The following is a 24,820-nucleotide window of genomic DNA, read 5'->3' as shown; positions in this document are numbered from 1 at the left end:
TATAGAAGGTTAAGAGGTAAAATTAAAAAGGATATTAGGAATGCTAAGAGAGAGCATGAAAAATTCTTGGCTAGTAAAATTAAAGAAACCCCAAAGAAGTTCTATAAATATATTAACAGCAAGAGAGTAACTAAAGAAAGGGTAGGGCCTATTAGAGACCATGGCCCCAATTTTCCACATGATTTGCTCCTGATTTTTAGGAGCAACTGGTGTAGAACGGAGTATCTTAGAAATCGGAATTCTCCACATTTAGTTTGCTCCAGTTCTAGTCAGGTAGAACAGTTTCACTTTGGAACAGAATTTATTGTTCAAAAGGGGGCGTGTCCGGCCACTTACGCCTGATTTCAAAGTTTCGTGAGTGAAAACTTACTCCAAACTAACTTAGAATGGAGTAAGTGAAGATTTTTGTACGCTCGAAAAAACCTTGTCTACACTTTAGAAAATCAGGCGTAGGTTACAAATTAGGCGTAGGGAACGAGGTGGAGGGGGGGAAGGGAAGTCATTAAATTCTACAATCAATCCTTAGTTATACTTATACAAATATTATACAAATAAATCCAAGCTGAATAAAAATTTATAAGCAAAGAAAAGATTAAATAAACCATGTTCCTACCTGTGTGAAAGTGCTTCAGGCAGGCCTTTCATGTTGGAGACAGGCAGCGGTGTGGCGTCAGTGTCTCGACGGCAGCGGCAGCAAGCTTCGAGCTGAGCTTCAGTGCTTGAGGCAGGCCTTCATTCTCTTCGTGGCTGGCCGCGAAGAAGCAGCACCGGACGGACCTGAGGCCATTCGGCCATGAGATATCAGCGGCGTCAGTGGCTGTCCGGCAGCCGAAGAATCAGCGGACCGATGTGAGGCCATTCGGCCATGAGATAGCAGCGGCGTCAGTGGCTGGCCGGCAGCCAAAGAATCAGCAGCGGACGGACGTGAGGCCATTCGGCCATAGGATATCAGCAGCGTCAGTGGCTGGCCGGCAGCCGAAGATACAGCAGCAGCCTTCGAGCTGTGAGGGGGACTGAGGCCATTTGGACAGGGAGAGGCAGCCACATCGACAGTTTTATATTTAAATTTGCAGAATGGGTGCTGCATTGTCAACACCACGTATTATTGCAAAGTTGAATTGGCACTCTTATTTCTCCAAACACACAGTCCTTACTTTGCATGCACCAATGCAGCATCGGTTCTGCAAGTTTAGCAGTGAAAAGCTGAACTCACTGATTTCAGCAGGTGATTTATTCAGCAGTGCTGCTAAAAGCACTCCCTCACACACAGAAATATCAAAAAAAATTAAATTACAAGCCTTTGCAGGGGTCCAAGAAACAAATCTTCACTTTTTCTGCAGTATTTTTAAAAATGGCCGAGTGCCAATGTGCGCAGGGTTGCCGGCACCATGAAGGCTAATTTAAATTGTACCCGCCCCCTGCTACTTAGAAAATCAGCGTGTGTGTTAGGCTCCACCCCCAAGCAGACAGGAGCTCGAGAATATTGGACTTTTTTTTAGGCGCAGTTTTCGCCGCGAAAAACAGGCGCCCAGCTCGGAGTTGCGCCGTTTACGCCACGGCACGAAACTTGGGGCCCATGAGGGTAATCTTTATGTGGAGGCGTAAGATGTTGGTATGGTTCTTAATGAATACTTTGTGTCTGTTTTCACAAAGGAAAGGGGCAATGCAGATTCTGCTATCGAGGAGGAGTGTGAATTTCTGGATGAAATAAATATAGTGAGAGAGGAGGTATTAAGGGGTTTAGCAGCTTTGAAAGTAGGTAAGTCTCCAGGTCCGGATGAAATGCATCCCAGGCTGTTGAGTGAAGTAAAAGAAGAAATAGCAGAGGCCTTGACCATCATTTTCCAGTCCTCTTTGGATTTGGGCGTGGTACCTGAGGATTGGAGGACTGCTAATGTAGTACCCTTGTTTAAGAACGGAGAAAGGGATAGGCTGAGTAATTACAGGCCTGTCAGCCTAGCCTCAGTGGTGGGAAAATTATTGGAAAAAATCCTGAAAGACAGGATAAATCTACATTTGGAATGGTAAGGATTAATTAGGGACAGCCAGCACGGATTTGTTAAGGGAGATCGTGTTTGACTAATCTGATTGAATTTTTTGAGGAGGTAACCAAGAGGGTCAATGAGGGTAGTGCATACGATGTAGTGTATATGGACTTTAGCAAAGCTTTTGATAAGGTCCCACATGGTAGACTGGTCACGAAGGTTAAAGCCGATGGGATACAGGGGAAAGTGGCTAGTTGGATCCAAAATTGACTTAGAGGTAGGAAGCAAAGGGTAATGGTTGATGGATGTTTATGTGATTGGAAGGATGTTTCCAGTGGGGTTCCGCAGGGCTCAATACTGGGTCCCTTGCTTTTTGTAGTGTATATCAATGATTTAGATTTGAATATAAGGAGTATGATTAAGAAGTTTGCAGATGACACTAAAATTGGCTGTGTGGTTGATATTGAAAAGGAAAGTCATGGACTGCAGGAGGATATCAATCTACTGCTCAGGTGGGCAGAGCAGTGGCAAATGGAATTTAATTTGGAGAAATGTGAGGAAATGCACTTTGGGAGGGCTAACAAGGAACTGGTATATAGATTAAGCGGTAGGCCACTTAATAGTGTAGATGAACAAAGGGACCTTGGAGTGCTTGTCCACAGATCCCTGAAAGTAGCAGGCCAGGTGGATAAGGTGGTTAAGAAGGCAGACGGAATGCTTGCCTTTATTGGCTGAGGCATAGAATACAAGAGCAGGAATGTTATGCTTAAATTGTATAATACTCTGGTTTGGCCACAGCTGGAGTACTGCATGCAGTTCTGGTCGCCGTATTGTAGGAAGGACATGATTGCACTCATCATCATAGGCAGTCCCTCAGAATCGAGGAAGACTTGCTTCCACTCTTAAAATGAGTCCTTAGGTGGCTGAACAGTCAATACGAGAACCACATCCCTGTCACAGTGGGACAGACAGTCGTCGAGGGAAAGGGTGGGTGAGACTATTTTGCCGTATGCTCTTTCCGCTGCCTGCGCTTGATTTCTGCATGCTCTCGGTGATGAGACTCGAGGTGCTCAGCGCCCTCCCGGACACACTTCCTCCACTTAAGGCGGTCTTTGGCCAGAGACTCCCAGGTGTCAGTGGGAATGCTGCACTTTATCAGGGAGGCTTTGAGGGTGCCCTTGTAACATTTCCTCTGCCCATCTTTGGCTCCTTTGCCTTGAAGGAGTATCGAGTACAGCGCTTGCTTTGGGAGTCCCGTGCCTGGCATGCAAACTATGTGGCCTGCCCAGCGGAGCTGATCAAGTGTGGTCAGTGCTTCAATGCTGGGGATGTTGGCCTGTTCGAGGACGCTAACATTGGTGCATCTGTCCTCCCAGGGGATTTGTAGGATCTTGCGGAGACATCGTTAGTGATATTTCTACAGCAACTTGAGGTGTCTACTGTACATGGTCCATGTTTCTGAGCCATACAAGAGGGCGGGTATTACTACTGCCCTGTAGACCATGAGCTTGGTGGCAGATTTGAGAGCCTGGTCTATGAACATTCTTTTCCTCAGGTGGCTGAAGGCTGCACTCGTGCATTGGAAGGCGGTGTTGAATCTCATCATCAATGTCTGCTCTTGTTGATAAGAGGCTCCCAAAGTATGGGAGATGGTCCACTTTGTCCAGGGCCACGCCATGGATCTTGATGACTGGGGGGCAGTGCTGTGCGGCGGGTACAGATTAGTGGAGGACCTTTGTCTTACTGATGTTTAGTGTATGGCCCATGCTTTCGTATGCCTCAGTGAATACGTTGACTATGACTTGGAGTCATTACTAGAGAAGGTCATTGCACTAGAGAGGATGCAGAGGAGAATTACTCGGATGCTACGAGAATGGAGAATCTTAGCTATGAGGACAGATTGGATAGGCTGGGTTTGTTCTCATTGGATCAGAGGCAGTGAGAGGAGACCTCATTGAGGTGTACAAACTTTTGAGGGGCCTGGATATAGTGGATAGCAAGGGCCTATTTCCCTTGGTGGAGGGGTCAATTACGAGGGGGCATAGTTTTAAGGTGGTTGGTGGAAGGTTCTGAGGGAATTTGTGGGGAAGCTTCTTCATGCAGAGGGTTTGGGGGGTCTGGAACACACTGCCTGGAAGGGTGGTGGATGCAGAAACCCTCACCACATTTAAAAGATGCTTGGATGGGCACTTAAAGTACTGTAACCTACAGGGTTACGGACCTAGAGCTGGTAATTGGGATTAGACTGGATGACCTTTTGTTGGACGGCGCAGCTACAATGGTAAGTACTGCAGGGAATCGAATACGGCCAGGGTGATCTCCTGGACTAGTTTTGATCGCCTGGATGGGCCGGAGAGGAATTTTCTTAGATTTTTTTCCCCCCAATTGGCCTGGGTTTTTATCTGGCCTTTGCCTCTCCCAGGAGGTCACATGGCTCGGGTTGGGGTGGAATGTAGAATGTTTCAGTGCAAAGGGTGTCGCAGTTGTGTGGGGTAGACTGATTGGATTGGGTGCTCTTTACCTCTCTGCCATTGTTCATAGGTTTATATGTAACTTTCAGAGCTGCTGACCGAGGACCGTGCGGCTCTTTGTCGGCTGGCGTGGACACGATGGGCCAAAATGGCTTCTTCTGTGCTGTAAATTTCTATGTTTCTATGTAATTACAGGTCAGTCAGTCTAACCTCGATGGGAAAACTATTGGAAAAACTTGTGAGGGCCAGTATAAATCATCATTTAGAAAAACACGGATTAATCAAGGACAGTCAGCATGGATTTGTTAAGGGAAGGTCGTGTATGACTAACTTGATTGAATTTTTTGAGGAGGTAATGAGGAGGGTCGATGAGGGTAGTGCACTTGATGTAGTCTACATGGATTTTAGCAAGGCCTTTGAAAAGGTCCCACATGGCAGGTTGGTCAAAAAAGTAAAAGCCCATTGGATCCAAGAGAAAGTGGCAAGTTGCATCCAGCATTGGCTCAGTGGCAGGAAGCAAAAAATAATGGTCGATGGTGTTTTTGTGACTCGAAGGCTGTTTCCAGTGGGATTTTGCAGGGCGTTGCCAGGAAGTTGCCAGGACTGGAGAATTTTAACTATGAGAAAAGATTGGACAGACTGAGTTTGTTTTCTTTGGAACAGAGGAGGCTGAGGGGGGACTTGATTGAGGTGTATAAAATTATGAGGAGCCTAGATAGAGTGGATAGGAAGAGTCTATTTCCCCTCGCAGAGAGGTCAATAACCAGGGGGCATAGATTTAAAGTAATCGGTAGAAGGATTGGAGGGGAGTTAAAGAGAACTTTTTTTACCCAGAGGGTGGTGGGGGTCTGGAACTCACTACCTGAAAGGCCAAAACTCTCATTTCATTTACAAAGTACTTGGATATGCACTTGAAGTGCTGTAACCTACAAGGATACGGACCAAGAGCTGGAAAGTGGGATTAGGCTGGATAGCTCTTTTTCAGCCGGCACAGGCACAGTGGGCTGAATGTCCTTCTGTGCTGTATATTTCTATGGTTCTATGATTTTATGATTGTTGAACGGCAAACATCACTTATATGCAGTTCCAAGCACTGTTTGAGATCCTGTCCTCTGGTTTGCAAAGCAGTGTCCGTGCATGGGATGTCATAATTCCTTGCAAGGAGGGACAACAACATTTCACACCAGACTGGTACAGGCTCATTCAGATTACTTGCATATAGCAAGCTGCCTTCATCTGGCAGCCCTGAAGCTGCAGCAAATGTGGTATTGTCTGCAGATACATCTTGAGATAAGAAGGTGTTAGATGGGGAAGTAGAGTTAGAACACCCACAAGAAGAAATACACACCTTGGAAGGTAAGTACAGGAAAATGCTTTACATGAAAAGCATTGTACTTTAAGCATTTATGGGCCGAAGTTCCCCTGTTCTGTGCCTCCTGTTAGCGAAACTATTTTTGCCCAGGGGGGTAGGGGCACTACCGGCTCTTGTGAAATTGTACGGGAGTAAGCGGAGGTGTGAATGCATTAGCGCTGCGTCCCCACTGGTCACACCCGGGGCCGCTGCGGCTCTGGTGATGACGTCATTGTGATGTGTATCTGTAAAGCATGCACTCCCATGTTCCGCCACCAGGGAGCGCATTCCCTGAAGTCCCAAGGGATCCCAGCACTCTGGAGTGTCTTAATAAAGACTGAGGTCACTGTTACTTTAACCCCCCTGTGTGCAGTCTCATCTGTGTTAGGAACACAATAACTGGCGACGAGTATACGGATCCAACGCAAAGATGCAGCAAACTGTGGGCATCCTGGAGAAGTTCTTGGAGGGTGAGGACTGGGAAGTCTATGTCGAACGGCTAGACCAGTACTTTGTAGCCAACGAGCTGGACGGAGAAGGAAGCGCTGCAAAAAGGAGAGCGGTCCTCCTCACGGTCTGCGGGGCACCGACCTACAGCCTCATGAAGAATCTTCTGGCTCCAGTGAAACCTACAGATAAGTCATATGAGGAGCTGTGTACACTGGTTCGGGAGCATCTTAACCCGAGGGAGAGAGTGCTGATGGCTAGGTATCGGTTCTACACGTACTAGCAATCTGAAGGTCAGGAAGTGGTGAGCTACGTCGCCAAGCTAAGGTGACTTGCAGGACAATGTGAGTTTGTTGGCTACCTGGAGCAAATGCTCAGAGATTTTTTTGTACTGGGCACTGACCACGAGACCATCCAATGAAAACTTTTGACTGTAGAGACACCGACCCTCAGTAAGGCCATTGCGATAGCACAGGCTTTTATGTCCACCAGTGATAACACCAAACAAACACCAAAATCCTGAGGGGTCTAGACAGAGTAGGTAGAGAGAAATTGTTCCAATTGGCAGAAGGGTCAAGAACCAGAGGATGCCAATTTAAGGTGTTTGGCAGAAGAACCAAAGGTGACATGAGGAAAAACTTTTTTACACAGCGAGTGGCTAGGATCGGGAATTCACTGCCTTAAAGGATAATGGAGGCACATTCAATCGTGCCTTTCATAGGGAATTGGATAAGTTACTGAAGGAAAAGAAAATTGCAGGGCTACAGGGAAAAGGCGGGGGAATAGGATTAGCTGAAGTGCTCTTGCAGAGAGCTGGCATGGGCTTGATGGGTCAAATGGCCTCCTTCTGTGCTGTAACCATTCTGTGATTCTATGATTCTTATTGTTCAGCATTTTTTGTACTGCCATTATTTTTACTCCAATTAAAATTAATGACAAACGGCAATTGGAGTATTTAAGTAGAATTCAGCAGCGAGGACTGCCAGTAATACAACATACCAACCTTAATTCACTTTAACAAGATTGAAACTGCCAAAAAAATTCCTACAGAAGATTAAAACTCCAATTCGGAGCCAACAGAGCAATTACACTTCTGTCTACGGTGCCAATTGCCACTGCCATCTCAAATTTTGGGATTCACCGCCAGGTTTAGCATGTATGGTGTTGGGCACCTGACCCGAAATCCAGGGGAGAACTGAGCCGCAGATACTGCTAGAAATTAACTGGCTGACCTCCAATCTAAATAAAATTGAAATTATAGTGATTGAGACAAAATTAATTAAATATAAATGTTATTAGTTTTAAAACTGACGTGGTTACTGCTTCATTGCATATTCTACTCTAATGATGGTTCATAAATAGCTATGTCATGGGTCAGTGGCAGTAATCTTGTATCTGAATCAAAAGGTTGTCGGTTCATGTCCCACTCCAGAGGCCTAAGCACAGATCTAGGCTGACACTCCAGTGCAGCACTGAGGGAGTGGTGCACTGTTGGTAGTGCTGTCTTTTGGATGAGATATTAAACCGAGGGCTTGTCTGGACATAAAAGATCCCATGACACTAATTGAAGAAGAGCACCAATTCTCCCTGGTGTCCTGGGCAATATCTATCCCTCAACCAACTTTACTAAAACAGAATGGCCCGGATTTTGCGGTGGGTAATGACAACAAGCTATCAGCGTTCGCCATCATTACCCCTCTGCAACTGACCATAATTTCAGGATGTAGCGCATGCACATCTAAATGTGGAAATCCTGAAGTTGCGGTCAGTCATTCACTGATCCGACACTGGCTGCGCTGTGGACCCCACCCCCACCCCAATGCTGGCAATCCATGAAACTGATGAAAACTTGTGCTTTTCCACGCTAATATCGTTGATAAAAACCCCATTAAATGTTAAGCCTTGTTGGACTTGGTGTAACAACTAGGGTTTTAACAGAGCATTGACTGCTAAACAGAAGTTTTAGCCCTGCAAAACACATTTTTATATTTGTGAGGTGTCAATTTTCTCCATTATGTTAAAACTTACATTTTTTACATTTTTTTTTAAAGTTTGTTCATGATATTTCAGCTTCTACTTTATCCCCAGGTGAAAGTCCCAATCTTTATTTCGCTCCCCTCAACATTTTTAAAAAGTAAGGCTAGAAACTGCGTTTTATTTCCTGATTTTCTGCCTGTGAGAATTCTTCAATGTGATTGGCTGCTTAAAAAGCTTGATGATGTCACTGCTGCATCTCGTTAAGAATCCCCTATTCACAGCGCTAAATACACATAAAAAAAACTCAAGTTTTCACCACAGAGATCGCCGCTGACCTCATTGAAGGCTGAGGGCAGCTTTCTACGAGATCAGCAGCAAGCACCTTCGCTTCACCGCTGACTGGAAATTAGGTAATTTTCTGGTCATTATCACATTGCTGTTTGTGGGTCCTTGCTGTGCGCAAATTGGCTGCCGCGTTTTCTACATTTTGTAAAAGTACATCATTATCTGTAAAGCATTTTGAGATGTCCTGAGGCCATGAAGGGTGTTATATAAATACAAGTCTTTTTATAAAACTGAAGAGAATTGAATGATGAAAGGGAATGTTAGGTGACAAGTAAACGTGTATTTTTCTCTTGCATCTCTATCACCAGTTCCATGGTGGCACTGGCAATCGATAGGATATAAGTAGTCTCCCCACTAAGGTAACAGGGGCGGGGCGGGTGGGGGCGGAAATTCGGGTAACTTTTTAAATTTTGAAAATTTAGTGCCAGACGCGAAGGATTCTGAACTTCTTCTAAATTGGGCTTTGGCGCCCAGGAAGGAAGGGGGCGCTAAATTAAGTGCTAATGACCTCAGTAGGGTGCTACAGGGGCACTACCATCAGAGCACTATCGAATTTCAGGAGACTTGCATTCAGCAACCATCCTTCAATCCTTCACGCTGACTCATTCCAGCTCTTAAAGGGGAGGTTATTACAATGTGCAGCTGCTCGTTTTCAGCATTCCTGGAACTGAAGTCGACCTGAAAGCAAGTGACACACCTCATGGCTATGGCTGCACCCAATCAAAATCCCAGGGAGAGAACTCGTCGGTTCACTGACGTCGCATTGAAGGCATTGGTGGCTGCAGTGGAGCAAAGGAGGGATGCGCTGTTCCCAGCCAGTGGAAGGAGGCCATTGCCCTGAGTCTTCAGGGCAATGTGGAGAGAAGTGGCACAGGAGGTCTCGGCCAGTAGTGGAACGCAGCCTGACACAGTGCCATAAAAAATTCAACGACCTTGGTCGGGTGGTCAAAGTGCTTTACATGCTTCAACAGGTCCTTCAGACCAGCATTTGAACCTGTCTGTGCACACTGCGCATAGCACCACTCACCCACAAAACATCTCACCTACTCAAACTCACATCATCTCGTACCTTGCCTATATTCACAGCTATTAAACGATTGCAGGCATATCTCCCAGACACATAGCTGGACTCATAACAATGGTATTTTCATCCCCTCTCCTTTTTTATCCCACTTCCCCCTCACACCAGAAGCTTTATCACTTTCCAGCTCCTGATACTGTCTGCCTTTCTTGCTCCATTCCTGCCCCCCTGCCCTCACCTTAACGCGAGGCTTGTGCCTTTATGCTTTCAGATAATCAGCCAGCAGATGTCCAGCCTGTCCCTGAGCACCCAAATGAGAGTGACAAATAGAAGAGGAGGGGGACCCAAGCACCAGGTCACTGCATTATCTCACCCGCAGGCACCACCTCAGAGACTGCCACTACGTGGTCGTTAGAGGCAAGCTTAGTAGAAGTGTCTGCACTGGGTGATGCACTGGGGATGAGCAGGCTGCAACAAAGCCAAGGAAAAGGGTAGCTCGGGACCAGCTCCCCAGAGAGAGAGAGAACGTGCGCAAATTCTGCTGCACAGGTCTCAGATGAGGACATCAATGAGGAGGCATTCACAATAAGGATGATGGCCATGCACTCCAAGATGATAGGTGCAATGGCAAGGGTGTCTGAGAGCCTCTCGCCAAAGGTAAGGAGGGTGGAGGAGTCCGCCTCCAACATTGACAGAGCTCTGCGCACATCATGGAGTCCACCATTTCCAATCTGCAGACGATGGTGGACTCCCAGATCGTAGGGACCCAGACCTCATGACACGTGACATGGGTGATGTGGTAGCTTCCATTGTAGCACAGGTGGAAGCAACACAACATCTTAGTGCTGTAATGTAGAGAATGGTTACTGGCATCAAAGCTCATACTGCTCTCATGCAGTCTCAGCTGGATGCCACGCAAGCTCTGACTGCTGCACTCGTCGCTGGGTCCACCACAATCGACCATGAATCTCATGGTGTCACAGCAGGATGCCGAGATGCTGCCCCCCAGGGCGTCGTAATGTGTCAGTGGTGCAGAAACCTGCTGTCCTCTCTCAGGATGACAGCATTCCTGATCCGATCACTGCCACTCCGCCATTGCACTTGTCACTATTTGTCATCCAGCCAGCCCAGACTGTCACTGCCCAGCCTGAGGTGGTACAGTCTACAGCCGGACCTTCCAAGCCTAGAGCTGGTCGAGGGCGTCCTGCAAGGCCATTTGTAGTCTCTGGGCCTACAGCAGCCTTCCACCACTGCAGCCACTGGGGAGACACTAAGTAGTAGCAGTAGAATAGGTAAAGGCAATATTAAGAGGGGAGATAAGGTTTTGCACAAGGGTGAATAGTAAATTTAATTGTTGTTTATATATGAGATTAATGCATTCGGATAAAATTTTAATTGGAATGTTGCATATTTGGTGCTGTGTCTCATTTCAGTTTTGGGGCTCTGGTATGGAATGAGAAATTAATGTAATGATGGGGACGTGCAGAGAAATTGGGAGGTGGCCTCGAATTCATTGGAACCGGAGCCTGATGAGGCAGTCGAGTACCATCTTTTCAGAAGGCTGATTGAATGCCTGCCTCTTCCATCGTTGCTGTTGCTGCTCCTATTCCTCCTCCCCCTCCTCCTCCTGAGGTGGTGGAGCTATGCCTGGTGGCAATGGCTGCACCCTCATGATGGCCAAGTTGTGCAGCATGCAGCAGATGACGATGAAAAGGGGCACCTGCTCAGCCGAGTACTGCAGGACTCCTCCCGAGTGATCAAGACAATGGAAACATTGCTTGAACACTCCGATGGTCTGCTCAATGATGTTCTGGTGGTGATATGGCTCTCAATACATGAGCACTGGGCAGGAGTGTTTGGGTAGCGGAGGGGAGTCATGAGTCAGGCGGAGAGCGGATAGCGCTTGTCTCCAAGCAGCCAGCTGCAAGCTTCATGTGGTGGCTGGAAGAGAGCTGGCACACCGGTCTGGTGTAGGATGAATGCATCGTGGCTGCTGCCAGAATAGCGGGCATTGGCGGTGAGGATTCGACATGCATGGTCGCTCACCAACTACACATTGAGTGGTAGCCTTTGTGGTTACAGCATACCTCTGGATTGTTATGAGGTACCCACAAAGCGGCATGGGTGCAGTCAATGGTGCCCTGCATCATGGGGAGCCCCATTTTCCTAGCAAAGCCACATGCACACTCATGCTGCTGCTCTCTTGTGATGGGGAAGGAAATGTATTCCCTCCTTCTTCTGTAGAGAGTATCTGTGACCTCGCGGATACAGCAATGGATGGCAAACTGTGAGATGTTGGAGATGTCTCCTGCTGCACACTGGACAGATCCACTGGTGTAGAAATTGAGCGCGATGGTGACCTTGACTGCCACTGAGAGAGCCGTCTTCACCCTGGTCTGAGGCTCGAGGTCTGGTTATAGGAGGTGGCAGAGCTCTGTGACCACATCCTTGCTGAAGTGCAGCCTTCACACACACTGCTCCTCAGTGAAATTGATGTTGGAGAACTGCTGCCGGAAAACCCTGTGAGGGTAAGGCCTTCTGATGACAGTCCTGTTGGCCTTCCTCCCTCTGGCCACATTTTGCTGTCTTTCTCTGTGCTTCAGTTGTGTCCGACGGTGACACTGGGGCACGAGGTCCATTGCCAGCACAGCCCCATGAAACGCTATAAATGTTGGACTTTCAAATCTGCCCATAACAGTCCTTCAACTGCAGATTGCACAATTTGGTAAAAACGCCTGTCTACCTATGTGAAACTAAGAAGGAAACATTATTGGTTGACTAAAGGTTAACCAGATGCTGACACCTTTAAATAGCGCTCTTCCAGCCGTCATCCAACTGAAACCCGATTGCTGAAGTTGTCAGTGGGCAAGGGCCAATTTTTGTTCCGGGGCGCTACAGGGGAACTGCGCACGGTGGAGATGTCAACATCGCCAGCTGCATCAGAGTTGGACGCGACGTGTTACCGCTGCTGCAAAACCCCTGCCAAACTTAGTGGGAGGTGCTGTTCTCGCCGTGCCCAGTCGCAAACTCATTTGTGCCCCTAGCGGAAGCCGCAAAGTAGGCCAATTTCTCCCCAAAGAGTCATATACATTACCAGGGCAAAAAGTTGGCATAAAACTAGAGCAGGAATAAAATAGTAAATTGTTGTTATCCTGATTTTCTATTTTGTTGTTTTGATCTAAAATAACACAAAATTGTCCTTAAGTCACTAAGATCAAAGAACAACTTATAGAGTTCTATTGTATATTTCAAAAGTAAAATGGGATTTATTAGACATTTAATAGTTGTATATTCAAAAATAGGATATGTTTTATAATTGGAATGGATTGCAGCTTTAGAAAAATAGATTATTTAAAGTAAAAACATAGTTCCATAAAACAAATGGGAACAAATGATAAGTGGAGTACACTTTTCCAGCGCCAACCATCTCTTGAATGGATTAATATCTCATTGTAAAATCTAAGCAAGAGAGGCATGAGTAAATTTGGAGTTGCCTGCTTATTCCTTTAATTATACAAGGTTCCATCTGTTACCTTTTACCTTGATTATTATTTCAGTCATATAGATGAATTGCCAAAAACGACTGAGGTCATGTTCCAACCAACGTTGAAGATTTCATGAGATATGATTTATGACTACAGTGTTTTATTCTTCATAAGTCCTATCCCCAGTCCTTTGACTGCTCCTCAAAACCTTTCACTCTTAAGGTACCATTGTCCTGCCGTAAAAGTGCAGTCAGTGTTGGAAATGTCAAAATTAATCAGCTGTTGCTGATGAGTTTCTCACACATCGACAAACTGAAGAACTGTGATATATTAAATTTATCCAATCCTATCTAATCGTTTAGCCCAAAAAGCTATCATACAAATTCTCTCCATCATCAGACACTCTGTCTACCGGCACAAAAACAAAGTGCTCTGAAGTTTGCAGGAGAAAATGTATTGTCCTTGTCCTGAGATAGAATTATAAAGAATCTTAGTAAAGCTACTTTACTTATTCTAGTCCCTGTATGTCAAATGTGCAGCTATCAAGTTATATTGTTTGGCATTTTTTTAGCTGAAGTTAAATTTCACTCTTTAATTTTCTGTACCGTACCTTTTAAAGAGTTGTTTTATGTTATATCGAATAGCAACTCTTAAAATGAATTGATCCTCTAAGTGCTGTCTGAGTTGCAACAATGTTTACATTAAGATGTAATGGTGTTGGGGAGTCAACCATTGAACGATAGCTGCTTCCCAGAGGGAAGAACAAAAAGTCTGTGGTGACGAAATGTTTCCCCTAGACCATTGTTGCACATCTTACAGCAGCCAATTCCGAGCTTCAGTTTAGACCTTGAAGCAAGTTGCCAATCTTGTCAACTCTTGCTGAGAAATCCAGGATATGGCAAGAAAAATGAATGCTTACCTTCTCAAAAAGAACAAAAAGTATAATCTGAATTCCTGAGGTAACAAGCTGAATTTCTCAGTAAACAAAAACCAAAACTATCAATATCTCCTTTTTTTTATGAACAAGGATTTAAGCATAATAAACGTTAATATTAATATTTGAACAGGATCTGGACAGTCTGCAGATGCATCTTGAAGAAGTGAGGTTTTTTGACCTATTTGGCTACAGTGAGGAAGCAGGAGTCTGGCAGTGCTTCATGTGCAACAATCCTGAAAAGGCAACAGGTAAGAATATCAGTATTTTGTAGAATAAGAACAGAAAATGCTGGAAATATTCAGCAGGTCAGGCAGCATCTGTGGAGAGAGAAACAGAGTTAGTTTCAGACTGATGATCTTTTGTCAGTATTTCCAGCATTTTCTGTTTTTATTTCAGATTTCCAGCATCTGCAGTATTTTACTTTTGCATTATTATTTTGTGTAGTTGTACATAAAGCTTACCATGAAAATGTGTCTTTGTTATTGTTAAAAAATGTGGTACATGTGGATTTTCAGAAAGCCTTTGACAATGTACCATACTATTGAAGAAGAATTGGGGGAAGGTAGCAAATTGGATTTAAAAGTGGTTACAAGGGAGGGAGGGAACATAGAGTAGGAGTTAAAGGCAGTTTTTCCAGAGTGGTTGGAAGTAGGTAGCAGTATCCCACAGAGTTCTGTTGTGGGACTACTTCTGTTCACTGTGGACCTCAATGATAATTTTTGCTCTATATTTTTCTAATATGATTAAAAAAGTTCACAGTTTGAAAATAGCTTTTGTGTGACATTTTATTTGAATTAGAATAACATTGTTCAAAAGCAAAAACACAATTTAAAAGTTGTTACATTTCAGCCCTAAAATTACACAGTATAATAAATAATGTACATAATGTATTCTGAAATTCCTCTCTCTAGTATTTATTTTAAATGCGTCCACCAAAATAGCAGAGAGAAACTCAGGAAAACACATGCATACAATATTATTCCATGGTGTCATTTCAATACCTTCACTTGCAAAAGTGTTTTAATGGAATCTTTGATTAAAATTTGCAATAACTTGTAAAGTAAAACTCAGTTGGTACATTATTGCACAGCACTTTTTTCGAATAATATTTTAGTTTTGTTAGCCTAAAGTCACAATCATTTGTTTTTCTTCTTCATGTATAAAGATGTGCTGCTACAGTGCTGTGCAGGATAGTGTTGGACAAGAAAATTGAGAGTTTGAATCTCAGAATTAAATGAGAAGTTTACCCTTATTGATTGGATTTTGCTACATAGTCTGCTGTTTCACTTGTGTGGTTGGGGCAGCTGGGATATAGTGAGGGTTACCTGACAGGAAAATCAATCCCAAACAATAAAAGTTAATCTTCTGTTCTCTGATTGTGGAGCAGTATGAATTGTTGCCATGGAGAAGATTATGACCCAAACCATCCTAGCTCAAGGATTAACAAGGATTAAGTCAGGAAAAGCTGTTTCCACTGGTTGATGAGACAGGAACTGGAGCCCCATAAATGCACGATCATCACCAAAAGAATAAAGGAAGACTTAAGAGAATTTTTAAGCTGAGGTTTATTAGGACATGGAATGACCTACCAAAAACAGTAGTGGAAACAGAATCCATAATAGCTTTTAAATGGGATGTGGATGAATATTTGAAAAAGAAAAAATTGAAAGGGTATAAAAGGAATGGGGCTGAGTGCATAACTCAGAGAGCTCAATGGGTGAAGTGCCTTCCTCTGTGCTGCAAAGTTCTATGATCCTGTGAATTAAATTGACAATTTATATTTCAGAAAATTAAGTAAGTTGGAAGGAAGGATAGGTACTGAACAGTCTTGAATAAGAGAGTTTGATGAGGAATATATATATTTTGGATGTGATGCTGAAATACTTCTATTCTTCTCCAAGAGCCAAATTCTGAATACCTACCTGGATGTTCACCAAGAGGTTTTGTGGCACTCCTGCTGGTAATTTTTTCATCCCTGGATTTAATCCATTCTCCTTTGATTACAGATTTTAATGTGGTAAAATAGGGATGTCAACATCCTTTGTCATCAGGAATAGGATTACGCAATTTTGATAGCAAGTTACTGAGCTCTTTGGCTGAAACCAGAAGATTTTTTTTTCATGTTAACATCAGTTAACTTGTTAGTTTTAGTTTAGATCTTTGCTGGTAGGATTTGTGATATTTTCTGTTGAAAAATAGCACCCAGCTTGACAATTCAAACCCATCAACAACTAACTCCATTATTGTATTCCACAGCTTCACAACCCTCTGTGTAAAAAAAAAAGTTTTTCCTGTGCTCTGTTCCAAATCTCTTAGATTTAATTTTCAACGAGTGGGGTAAGCTCCATTTCCTAAATTAGAAAGTGGCAGGGACTAAGCAGTATTACTCTGGTCTGATGATCCTTTGTCACTCTAGGAAGGTACCAGTTTCAAATTGGTTCCTGTAGTCGTCTTCTTAGGCAGTCCCTCGGAGTCGAGGATGACTTGCTTCCACACTAAAAATGAGTTCTCAGGTGACTGATGAGTCCGATGCGGGACCTACAGTCTCTGTCACAGATGGGACAGATGGTGGTTGAAGGGATGTTGGTTGAAGGGACAGGTGGGTGGGTGCTTGGCCCGTTGTGCGTTCCTTCCGCTTGGCATCCGCTTGCTAACAGCAAAGAGACTTGAGGTGTTCGGGGCCTTCCCGGATGCTTCTCCTCCACTTTGAGTGGTCTTGGGCCAGGGATTCCTAAGTGTCGGTGGGGATGTTGCACTTTTTTCAAGGAGGCTTTGAGGGTGTCCTTGAAGCGTTGCCTCTGCCCACCTGGGACTTGCTTGCCGTGTCGGAGCTCCGAGTAGAGCGTTTGTTTTAGGAGTCTCATATCGGGCATACGGACAATATGGCTCATCCATTGGAGCTGATCAAGCGTGGTCAATGTTTCGATGCTGGGGATGTTGGCCTGAGCAAGAACACAGACGTTGGTGCATCTGTCTTGCCAATGGATTTGCAGGATCTTGCGGAGGAAGCATTGGTGGTACTTCTCCAGTGTTTGAGGTGCCCGCTGTATATAGTCCATGTCTCTGAAGCATATAGGAGGGCGGGTAACACTACTGCTCTGTAGACCCATGAGCTTGGTGCCGGGTTTGAGGTCCTGGTCTTCAAACACTCGCTTTCTCAGGTGACCGAAGGCTGCACTGGCACACTGAAGGCGGTGTTGGACTTTGTCATCAACGTCTGCCGTTGTTGACAGTAGGCTCCCAAGGTATGGAAAATGGTCCACATTGTCCAAGGCCTCATCGTGGATTTTGATAATCGGGGGCAGTACTGTGTGGCGGGGGTAGGTTAGTAGAGGACCTTTGCCTTACGGCTGTTTAGTGTAAGGCCCATGCTTCATACGTTTCTGTGAAGGTGTTGATGATGGTTTGGAATTCGGCCTCCGAGTGTGTGCAGACTCACGATGACAGAGGATGGGACGACCTTGGATCTGGACTGGAGGCAACGGAGGGTGATCAGTTTCCCATTTGTTCTGTTGATTAGCTCCACTCCAGCAGTATGGTTACTGAGGGCGAGATGGAGCATTGCAGCAAGGAAAATTGATAAGAGCGTTGGTGCAATGACACAGAGCCATGCTTGACCCCGGTCCATACATGAATTTGGCCTGTGGTGGATCCGTTGGTCAGGATCATGGCTTGTATGTCACCATGAGTCAGGCAAAGGATGATGACAAACTTTTGAGGGCAGCCGACTTTGAAGAGGACGCTTCATAATCCCTCATGGTTAACAGTGTCGAAGGCCTTTGTGAGGTCAAAGAAAGCCATGTACAGTGGTTGGTGTTGTTCCCTGCATTTCTCTTGAATTTGACATGCGATGAAGATCATGTCCACTGTGCCCCTTAGTGGGCAGAATCCGCATTGCGACTCTGGGAGGAGCTCTTCAGTCACTGGGAGAAGATGATTGAGGAGGATTCTTGCGATGACTTTCCCTGCGGCAAACAGCAAGGAAACTTTTCTGTAATTACCGCAAACGGACGTCCCTTTTCTTAAAGATGGTCACGATTACAGCATCTCCGAGAACCCCTGCATGCTCTCCTCCTCCAAATAAGAGAAATGAGTTCATGTATTCATGCCAATAGTGCTTCTCCTCCATGTTTTAGTGCTTCAGTGGAGAATTCCATCTGCTTCTGGGGTCTTGTTGTTCTTCAGTTGTCGGATGACCTTTTCAACCTCATGCCGGGCTAGGGTTGTGCTAAGGTGGTGGCAGGTAGCCTGCTGCAGGATGGAGTCAAGGACACTCATGGCGAAGAATGATTCTCACTTAAGGAGATCTTCGAAGTGCTCCTTCCAGTGGGCACTGAGTGCCTCTCTGTCCTGTTGAGTACCTCTCCATTCTTGGCCCAGAGTGGGGTAGGGCCTTGGGTGCTTGGGCCGTAGGTGTCTTGACTGTGCTAAAGAATCCTCGCATGTCGTGGTTGTCAGCTAGTTACTGGATCTCCTGCGCTTTCTCCACCCACCATCTGTTCTTTAGGTCGTGAGTTTTTTGTTGGGCCTCAAGCCTTCAGACTTCTGTAGAGCTGCTTCCTTGCTCTCGAGTTGTGTTGCTGTTTCCTGTTCAAGAATGCTTTGCACTTGCGGTTTATTAGCTCCTGGATCTCCTGGTCATTCTCATCGAATCAGTCTTGGTGTTTCCTGGTCGAGTGACCGAGCGTCTCTTCACAGGTGCTAATTATGGACGCCTTGAGGGCAGACCAGGCGCTGTGGACACTCTGCATCTCTGGATCCTTGGGAGTCACCAGGTTGGTAGTGAGGTGCTGGCTGAATAGGGCTTTCTTAGCATGGTCTTTAAGTGCTTCAGCATTGATTTTCCTGTGGCATTGTTTCTGTTGTCACCGCTGTTTTGGGGCTACCTTGATAGAGATGACTGAGCGGATTAGGCGGTGGTCTGTCCCTCTGTCGTCAGTTCCCGACGTGGCACGGGTGATGCGCACGTCCTTGCGGTCCCTCACTCAGACGATGACGTAGTCGAGCAGATGCCAGTGTTTGAAACGAGGGTATTGCCGTGAAGCCTTGTACTTGTCTCTCTGACGGAACAAGGTGTTGGTTGTGACATGACCATGTTCTAAGCATTTTGTCAGGGGGAAGATACCATTGGAGTTGGTTTTCCCGACATTTCGTCTTTGCGCCGCTGGAATGGCTTGATTTCTTCATGCATCTCCGCTGGGACGCTAGACCAACTCCCATGGAGGACACTGCTTTTTACCAGGGACAGGTCCTGATCTGGCTGGCCGTAATGGGTGACTTTTCATTTTCAAATGCATCTATCACCAAGAGCAAGTCTGCAGGCTGTGCCATTTCCACCCTGGTGATGGGCAATGGTAGCCAACTGAGAGCATCAGCACAGTTCTCTGTGCCTGGTCTGTGGCAGATTACATAGTTGTATGTAGACAGTGTGAGCGCCCATCTTTGGATGCAGGCAGAGGCATTGGTGTTAATCCCTTTACTCTCTGAGAATAGCGATATGAGTGGCTTATGGTCAGTTTCTAGCTCAAATTTGAGACCAAACAGATACTGATGAATTTTTTTCACCCTGTAAACACATGCCAGATCTTCTTTTTCAATCATGATGTAAGCCCTTTCGGCCTTGGACAAACTCCTGGATGCATAGGCGACTGGTTGCAATGTTCCCAATTCGTTAGCTTGTTGTAACACACACCCGACCCTGTATGACGACGCATCGCAAGCTAGCACTAATCATTTACATGGGTTATACAGAACAAGCAGTTTGTTGGAACATAACAGATTTCTGACTTTCTCAAAAGCAGTCTCGTGTGATTTCCCCCATACCCAGCCGTCTCCCTTGCGTAGTAGCACATGTAGGGGTTCTAGCAAGGTGCTTAACCCGGGTAGGAAATTACCGAAATAGTTGAGGAGTCCCAGGAACAACCGCAGCTTTGTCACGTTCTGTGGTCTCGGCGCGTTCTTGATGGCCTCCGTCTTGGCGTCGGTGGGTCTGATGCCGTCTGCCGCGCTTCGCCCTAAGAACTCGACCTCTGGTGCCAGAAAAACACACTTCGAGCATTTCAACCTGAGTCTCACGCAATCTAGCCGACTTAGAACCTCGTCCAGGCTCTGCAATTGTTAGATGGTGTCCCGACCTGTGACCAAGATGTCATCCTGGGAAACCACGGTGCGCGGAACCGACTTTAGCAGGCGCTCCATGTTCCTTTGGAAAATAGCTGTGGCCAATCGAATCCCAAACGGGCATCTATTGTAGATGAACAGATCTTTGTGCGTGTTGATGCAGGTGAGGCCTTTCGAAGATTCCTCCAGATCCTGCGTCATGTAGGCCGAGGTCAGGTCCAACTTGGTGAACGTCTTTCCTCCAGCCAGGGTCGCAAATAGATCGTCTGCCTTGGGTAGCGGATACTGGTCCTGTAGCGAAAAACGGTTAATTGTTACTTTATAGTCCCCACAAATTCTGACCATGCCGTCGCCTTTGAGAACCGAAACAATCAGACTGGCCCACTCGTTGAACTCCACCGGCGCAGTGATGCCTTCTCGCTGCAGCCTGTCCAGCTCAATTTCCACTTTCTCTCGCATCATACATGGCACCGCCCATGCCTTGTGGTGGATGGGTCGTGTACCGGGAACCAAGTGGATCTGCACCTTCGCCCCCGAGAAACTTCCAATGCCCGGTTCAAACAACGACAGGAACTCAGATCCTGGGCAAATGAGGCATCATTGACGGACGAAAGCACTCGGCTGTCATCCCAGTTCCAGCGGATTTTTCGCAGCCAGCTTCTGCCGAACAGTGTGGGGCCATCTCCTGGTACAATCCATAGTGGGAGTTCGTGCACTGCGCCATCATAGGAGACTTTTACTTCTGCGCTGCCAATTACAGGGATCAGCTCTTTGGTGTAAGTTCTGAGCTTGGTATGAATGGGGCTGAGCTTGGGCCTGTGTGCCTTGTTGCACCACAGCCTTTTTGCTCATTATGGACTGACTCGCACCCATGTCCAGTTCCATGGATACTGGAATTCCGTTCAGTTCAACTTTTAACATGATCGGTGGACAATTCGTGGTGAAGGTGTGTATCCCATACACTTCTGCCTCCTCGGTTCGAGTCTCTAGTTCAGCCTGATCCACCATGGATCGATCTTCCTCTGCAACATGGTGGTTTGCAGGGTTTGCAGCTCATCTACACATTCGCTGGAGGTGTCCCATTGTTCCACATCCTTTGCACGCATAGTATTTGAAGCAGCATTGATGGGCTCGATGATCACCTCCGTAGCGCCAACAAGGTGTTAACTGCCTCGCAATTAACGATTGATGGCGGACTCTGGGTCATCTGAGGTCGTGCAGCTGCCGGCGTGTACGTTCTGCCATATGCATTCCTGCCTGAAAACGACGTTACTTTGTGTACCGTACTAGCTGAAACCACTTTATGCTGCAAAATTTGTTTGGTGTTATTGCTGGTGGCTATCGTTATGGCTTTGCTTAGATTCGGTGTTTCAACAGTCAATAATTTGCGAAGGATAACATCATGGCCAATGCCAAGCACAAAAAAGTCTCTTAGCATTTGCTCAAGGAATCCATCGAATTCGCAATGTCTTGCAAGGCACCTTAGTTTGGTAACGTAGCTCGCAATTTCCTGGCTTTCAAACCATTGACATGTGTAGAATCGATAACTTGCCATCAAAACACTTTCCTTTGGATTTAGGTGCTCCCGGACCAGCGTACACAGTTCTTCATAGGACTTGGTTGTTGGTTTCACCGGAGTTGGAAGATTCTTCATGAGGCCATAGGTTGTTGCCCCACAGACGGTAAGGAGGACCCCCCCTTCGTTTGGCAGCGTTCTCGTCCCCTTCCAGCTCGTTGGCCACGAAGTATTGGTTGAGTCGCTCCACAAAGGCCTCCCAATCGTCCCTTTCTGAGAATTTCTCCAGGATACCAACAGTTCTCTGCATTTTCGTGTGGTTGTTCGTTAACGGCAATTGTTACGCTCATAATAAAATGATGCAACTGAGTACTGTAGACAATGAGTAAGTGTGACCTTAGCTCCTTTATTTAAACTCCAGAATGCTGGTACAGCATGGGAGGCCTGCTTATATACAGTGCTGTAAGGGGTGGTTTGCAGGGGTCAGCTTTCCCTTCTGACCTTATATGAGCGGTTCTGAATCGCTCCCACACCCTTGGTTCTAGACACTGGAATTATGAAGGGACTGTGACAGACTTGGACAGACAATCGGTTTCAAGGTAGGAAGCAGGTATGGCTTTATTGTGTTTAAAAAGAAGTAAAAGGCACACCTTTGATAACACACACAGACCGATACACACTGAGGGGTACAACACATTAAATAAAATGTCAAATTACAGCCTGTGGGGAAAAGAATACAGCTTAAACTCTAAATGGGGTAAAGAGGAGAATGCAGATACATTTACACAAGTTATCCCAGCCTCCCCCCTCCCAATTCCCCTAACTAACTAAGTTATAACTCTCAGGGTTCAGGGGCTATGCTCACCAATCTCTTTAGACAGTTGCTGGTGAATCACGGTTTCGGGGTTCGCTGCACTTGGCCTTCTAGGCGAGCCGCACCTCGGACGGAGGAGAGGACTTCGTACTGCGTAGTCTTTGGTTGGGGTGCGTCCGTTGATGCGGTAAGTTGCGTTTCGGATGTATGGGGTAAGTACCCACTTTCTTTGGTTTTAGTTAGATCTTTTAGGTAATTTCTCACTCGTTGGCCGTTCAGAAGTAGATTGATGGAAATAAATGTCGATTCTTCGGTTTTTTGCTGAGTTGATTTTGGTTGGTCGTTTCGCTGGTTGTGGTAGCCCAGGTTTGTCAATTTGGTTGCTAACAACCTTCCATTTCATGGGCCTCGTGCTCAGTCGGTCCTTGACGATTTCTTGTAGGTTCCTTCACGACTCCATTTCTTCACTCCGGCTGCTTGTGTCTGTCTGTGTTCCTTTCGAGTCTGTGTTCTGCTTCTCTCCTGTGTTCTGCTAGTTTCTGTGTTCTGCTAGTCTTTGTGAGTTACAGTCTGTGTTCTGTTGTTTTTGTGTTCTGCTAGTCTGTGCTCTGCTATAGTCTGTGTGAGTTACAGTCTGTGTTCTGCTAGTCTGTGCTCTTCTAGAGTCTGTGCGAGTTACAGTCTGTGTTCTGCTAGTTTTTCTTGTAAAACTGGGGGATAGATATATCCCAAAAAAGGCTCCGTTATCTCCCATCAAATCTCTTGGGCTCGGTTTAAACTGTTCTGTTGATTTTCAAATGTCTCCTTTATCGGCAGTAACTCGATTAGGGTGTGAGAATGGGCTATCACTGGTTTTGCATTGTTTTAGGATTGTCCAGTTTTTTTTTTGACCATGATTTCCATTGTGCTTGATTAGGTAATTCGATTATCTCTTAGGGGGTGAATAGCCTGGGGTCCTTAATACACGAATTTGCTTCAGACGTTGGCTCCACCTCCTGTATTTGGTAACTCTTTTTCGCAGCCAAAATGTTGTAGAATCTTAAAATTGATATGCTCCTTCCCATAGATGTTTAGGGGATCTCAAGCTTCTGTAATTTAGGTCCATTTTGAATTCCCTTTCCTATGAGTCCAAACACTGGCGGGGGGGGGTCCTCCATGAATGCACCCCCTTTTATCCCCCGCAGGCTATGTCTGCCCCTTTAAACTCATTTTAAAAACCCAGAAAGGGATTCTTCTCCTCTGTAGGGGAAAGGTACCTGGAATCTTTGCGAGATATTGGTAAATTCTACAGTGCTCCCAAGGGATGCTGGAATCCCTTGGGACTCCAACAGGTAGGCCCTCTGGTGGCGGTATGATACAGGTTGCCTAGGGTTACATACATAACACATTCCATGGACGTATCCTGTACCAGTCGATAGGGTGGTTAGTCCTATCCGGCGGGAGCGTTTTATGGGCATCTATGATCTATACAGTGACATCCAGACTCACCGGACATGAGTAGCCCACTGGATGTCAACCCAGAATTCAGAGCCAGAGCTCCAGTCCTCACTTGCCGGGATTGTCAGGAGCAGGATTTGAATGCTCCTGGCTCAGAGGGAGATATGCTACCAATAAACCAAACGCTCACTCCATGGGAAAAGTGATGATGGTGTTTGTTCTAGCAAACATGGCATCAATCGCCTGATTAACGCAAGCATGCACTGCAGATTGACTGTTGCTGATATCTCCTGTGGCAGCCTGGAAGAAGCCGGAGGCAAAGCAGTTCAGGGCTGCAGTGACTTTGACTGCAACAGGCAATGTTGTGCTAGTTGGTCACAGATCTTGTTGCAGGAAGTGACAACTTCATGATAGCCTCCCTAGAGAACTGCAGCCTCCTTATTCATTGCTCCTCAAGGATCTACAGGTATGTTATCTGGGCCTGTGAACTTTGTCTTGAGGGTAGCAGTTCCTGCGAGCATGCCTCCTTCTGTTTGCTCTGTCTGTCCCTTCCTCCTGTTTTTGCTGCTCCTCCCTCTTGCCAAGGTGGAATTGCCAGAAAGCCATATGAAGAAAAAGATGAAATGCCAGAAGTCCCTTAAGAGTTCCTAACATTCTATAGCCTCTATAAGCACCGGTAGATAGTAATGACATTGACTGTCCTGACTACATCATCTGATTACAGTTAGCATTTATTCATTAAGCCCCCACCTGTTTCTGGCAGAAACCTTGGCCATCTAAATCAAGGTCCACTCTAAAATCAGACCAGGTGAACAATCGGCGGTAAGTTGGTGTTATTTTCCACACGATTTCGGCTGTTTTATTACCCTTGTTTTAGTCTTAAATGGGGTATTGAGAGACAAAAATTGTCCCCA

At 45.9% G+C, this 24,820-nt stretch overlaps 1 protein-coding gene across 1 annotated transcript in view; it reads left to right on the top strand.

Moving 5' to 3' along the window:
- The window catches only part of veph1 (ventricular zone expressed PH domain-containing 1), a 451,519-nt gene that overhangs the window by 412,462 nt on the left and 14,237 nt on the right, over positions 1–24,820 (top strand). The window contains exon 13 of the mRNA XM_070883555.1: positions 14,150–14,267. Coding sequence (XP_070739656.1) covers positions 14,150–14,267 — 118 coding nt within the window. The remainder of the gene's footprint in view (positions 1–14,149; positions 14,268–24,820) is intronic.

Source organism: Pristiophorus japonicus, chromosome 6, assembly GCF_044704955.1.
Source record: "Pristiophorus japonicus isolate sPriJap1 chromosome 6, sPriJap1.hap1, whole genome shotgun sequence".
In the NCBI taxonomy this organism is placed as follows: domain Eukaryota; kingdom Metazoa; phylum Chordata; class Chondrichthyes; family Pristiophoridae; genus Pristiophorus; species Pristiophorus japonicus.
This window is presented reverse-complemented; position numbering and strand designations above follow the sequence as displayed.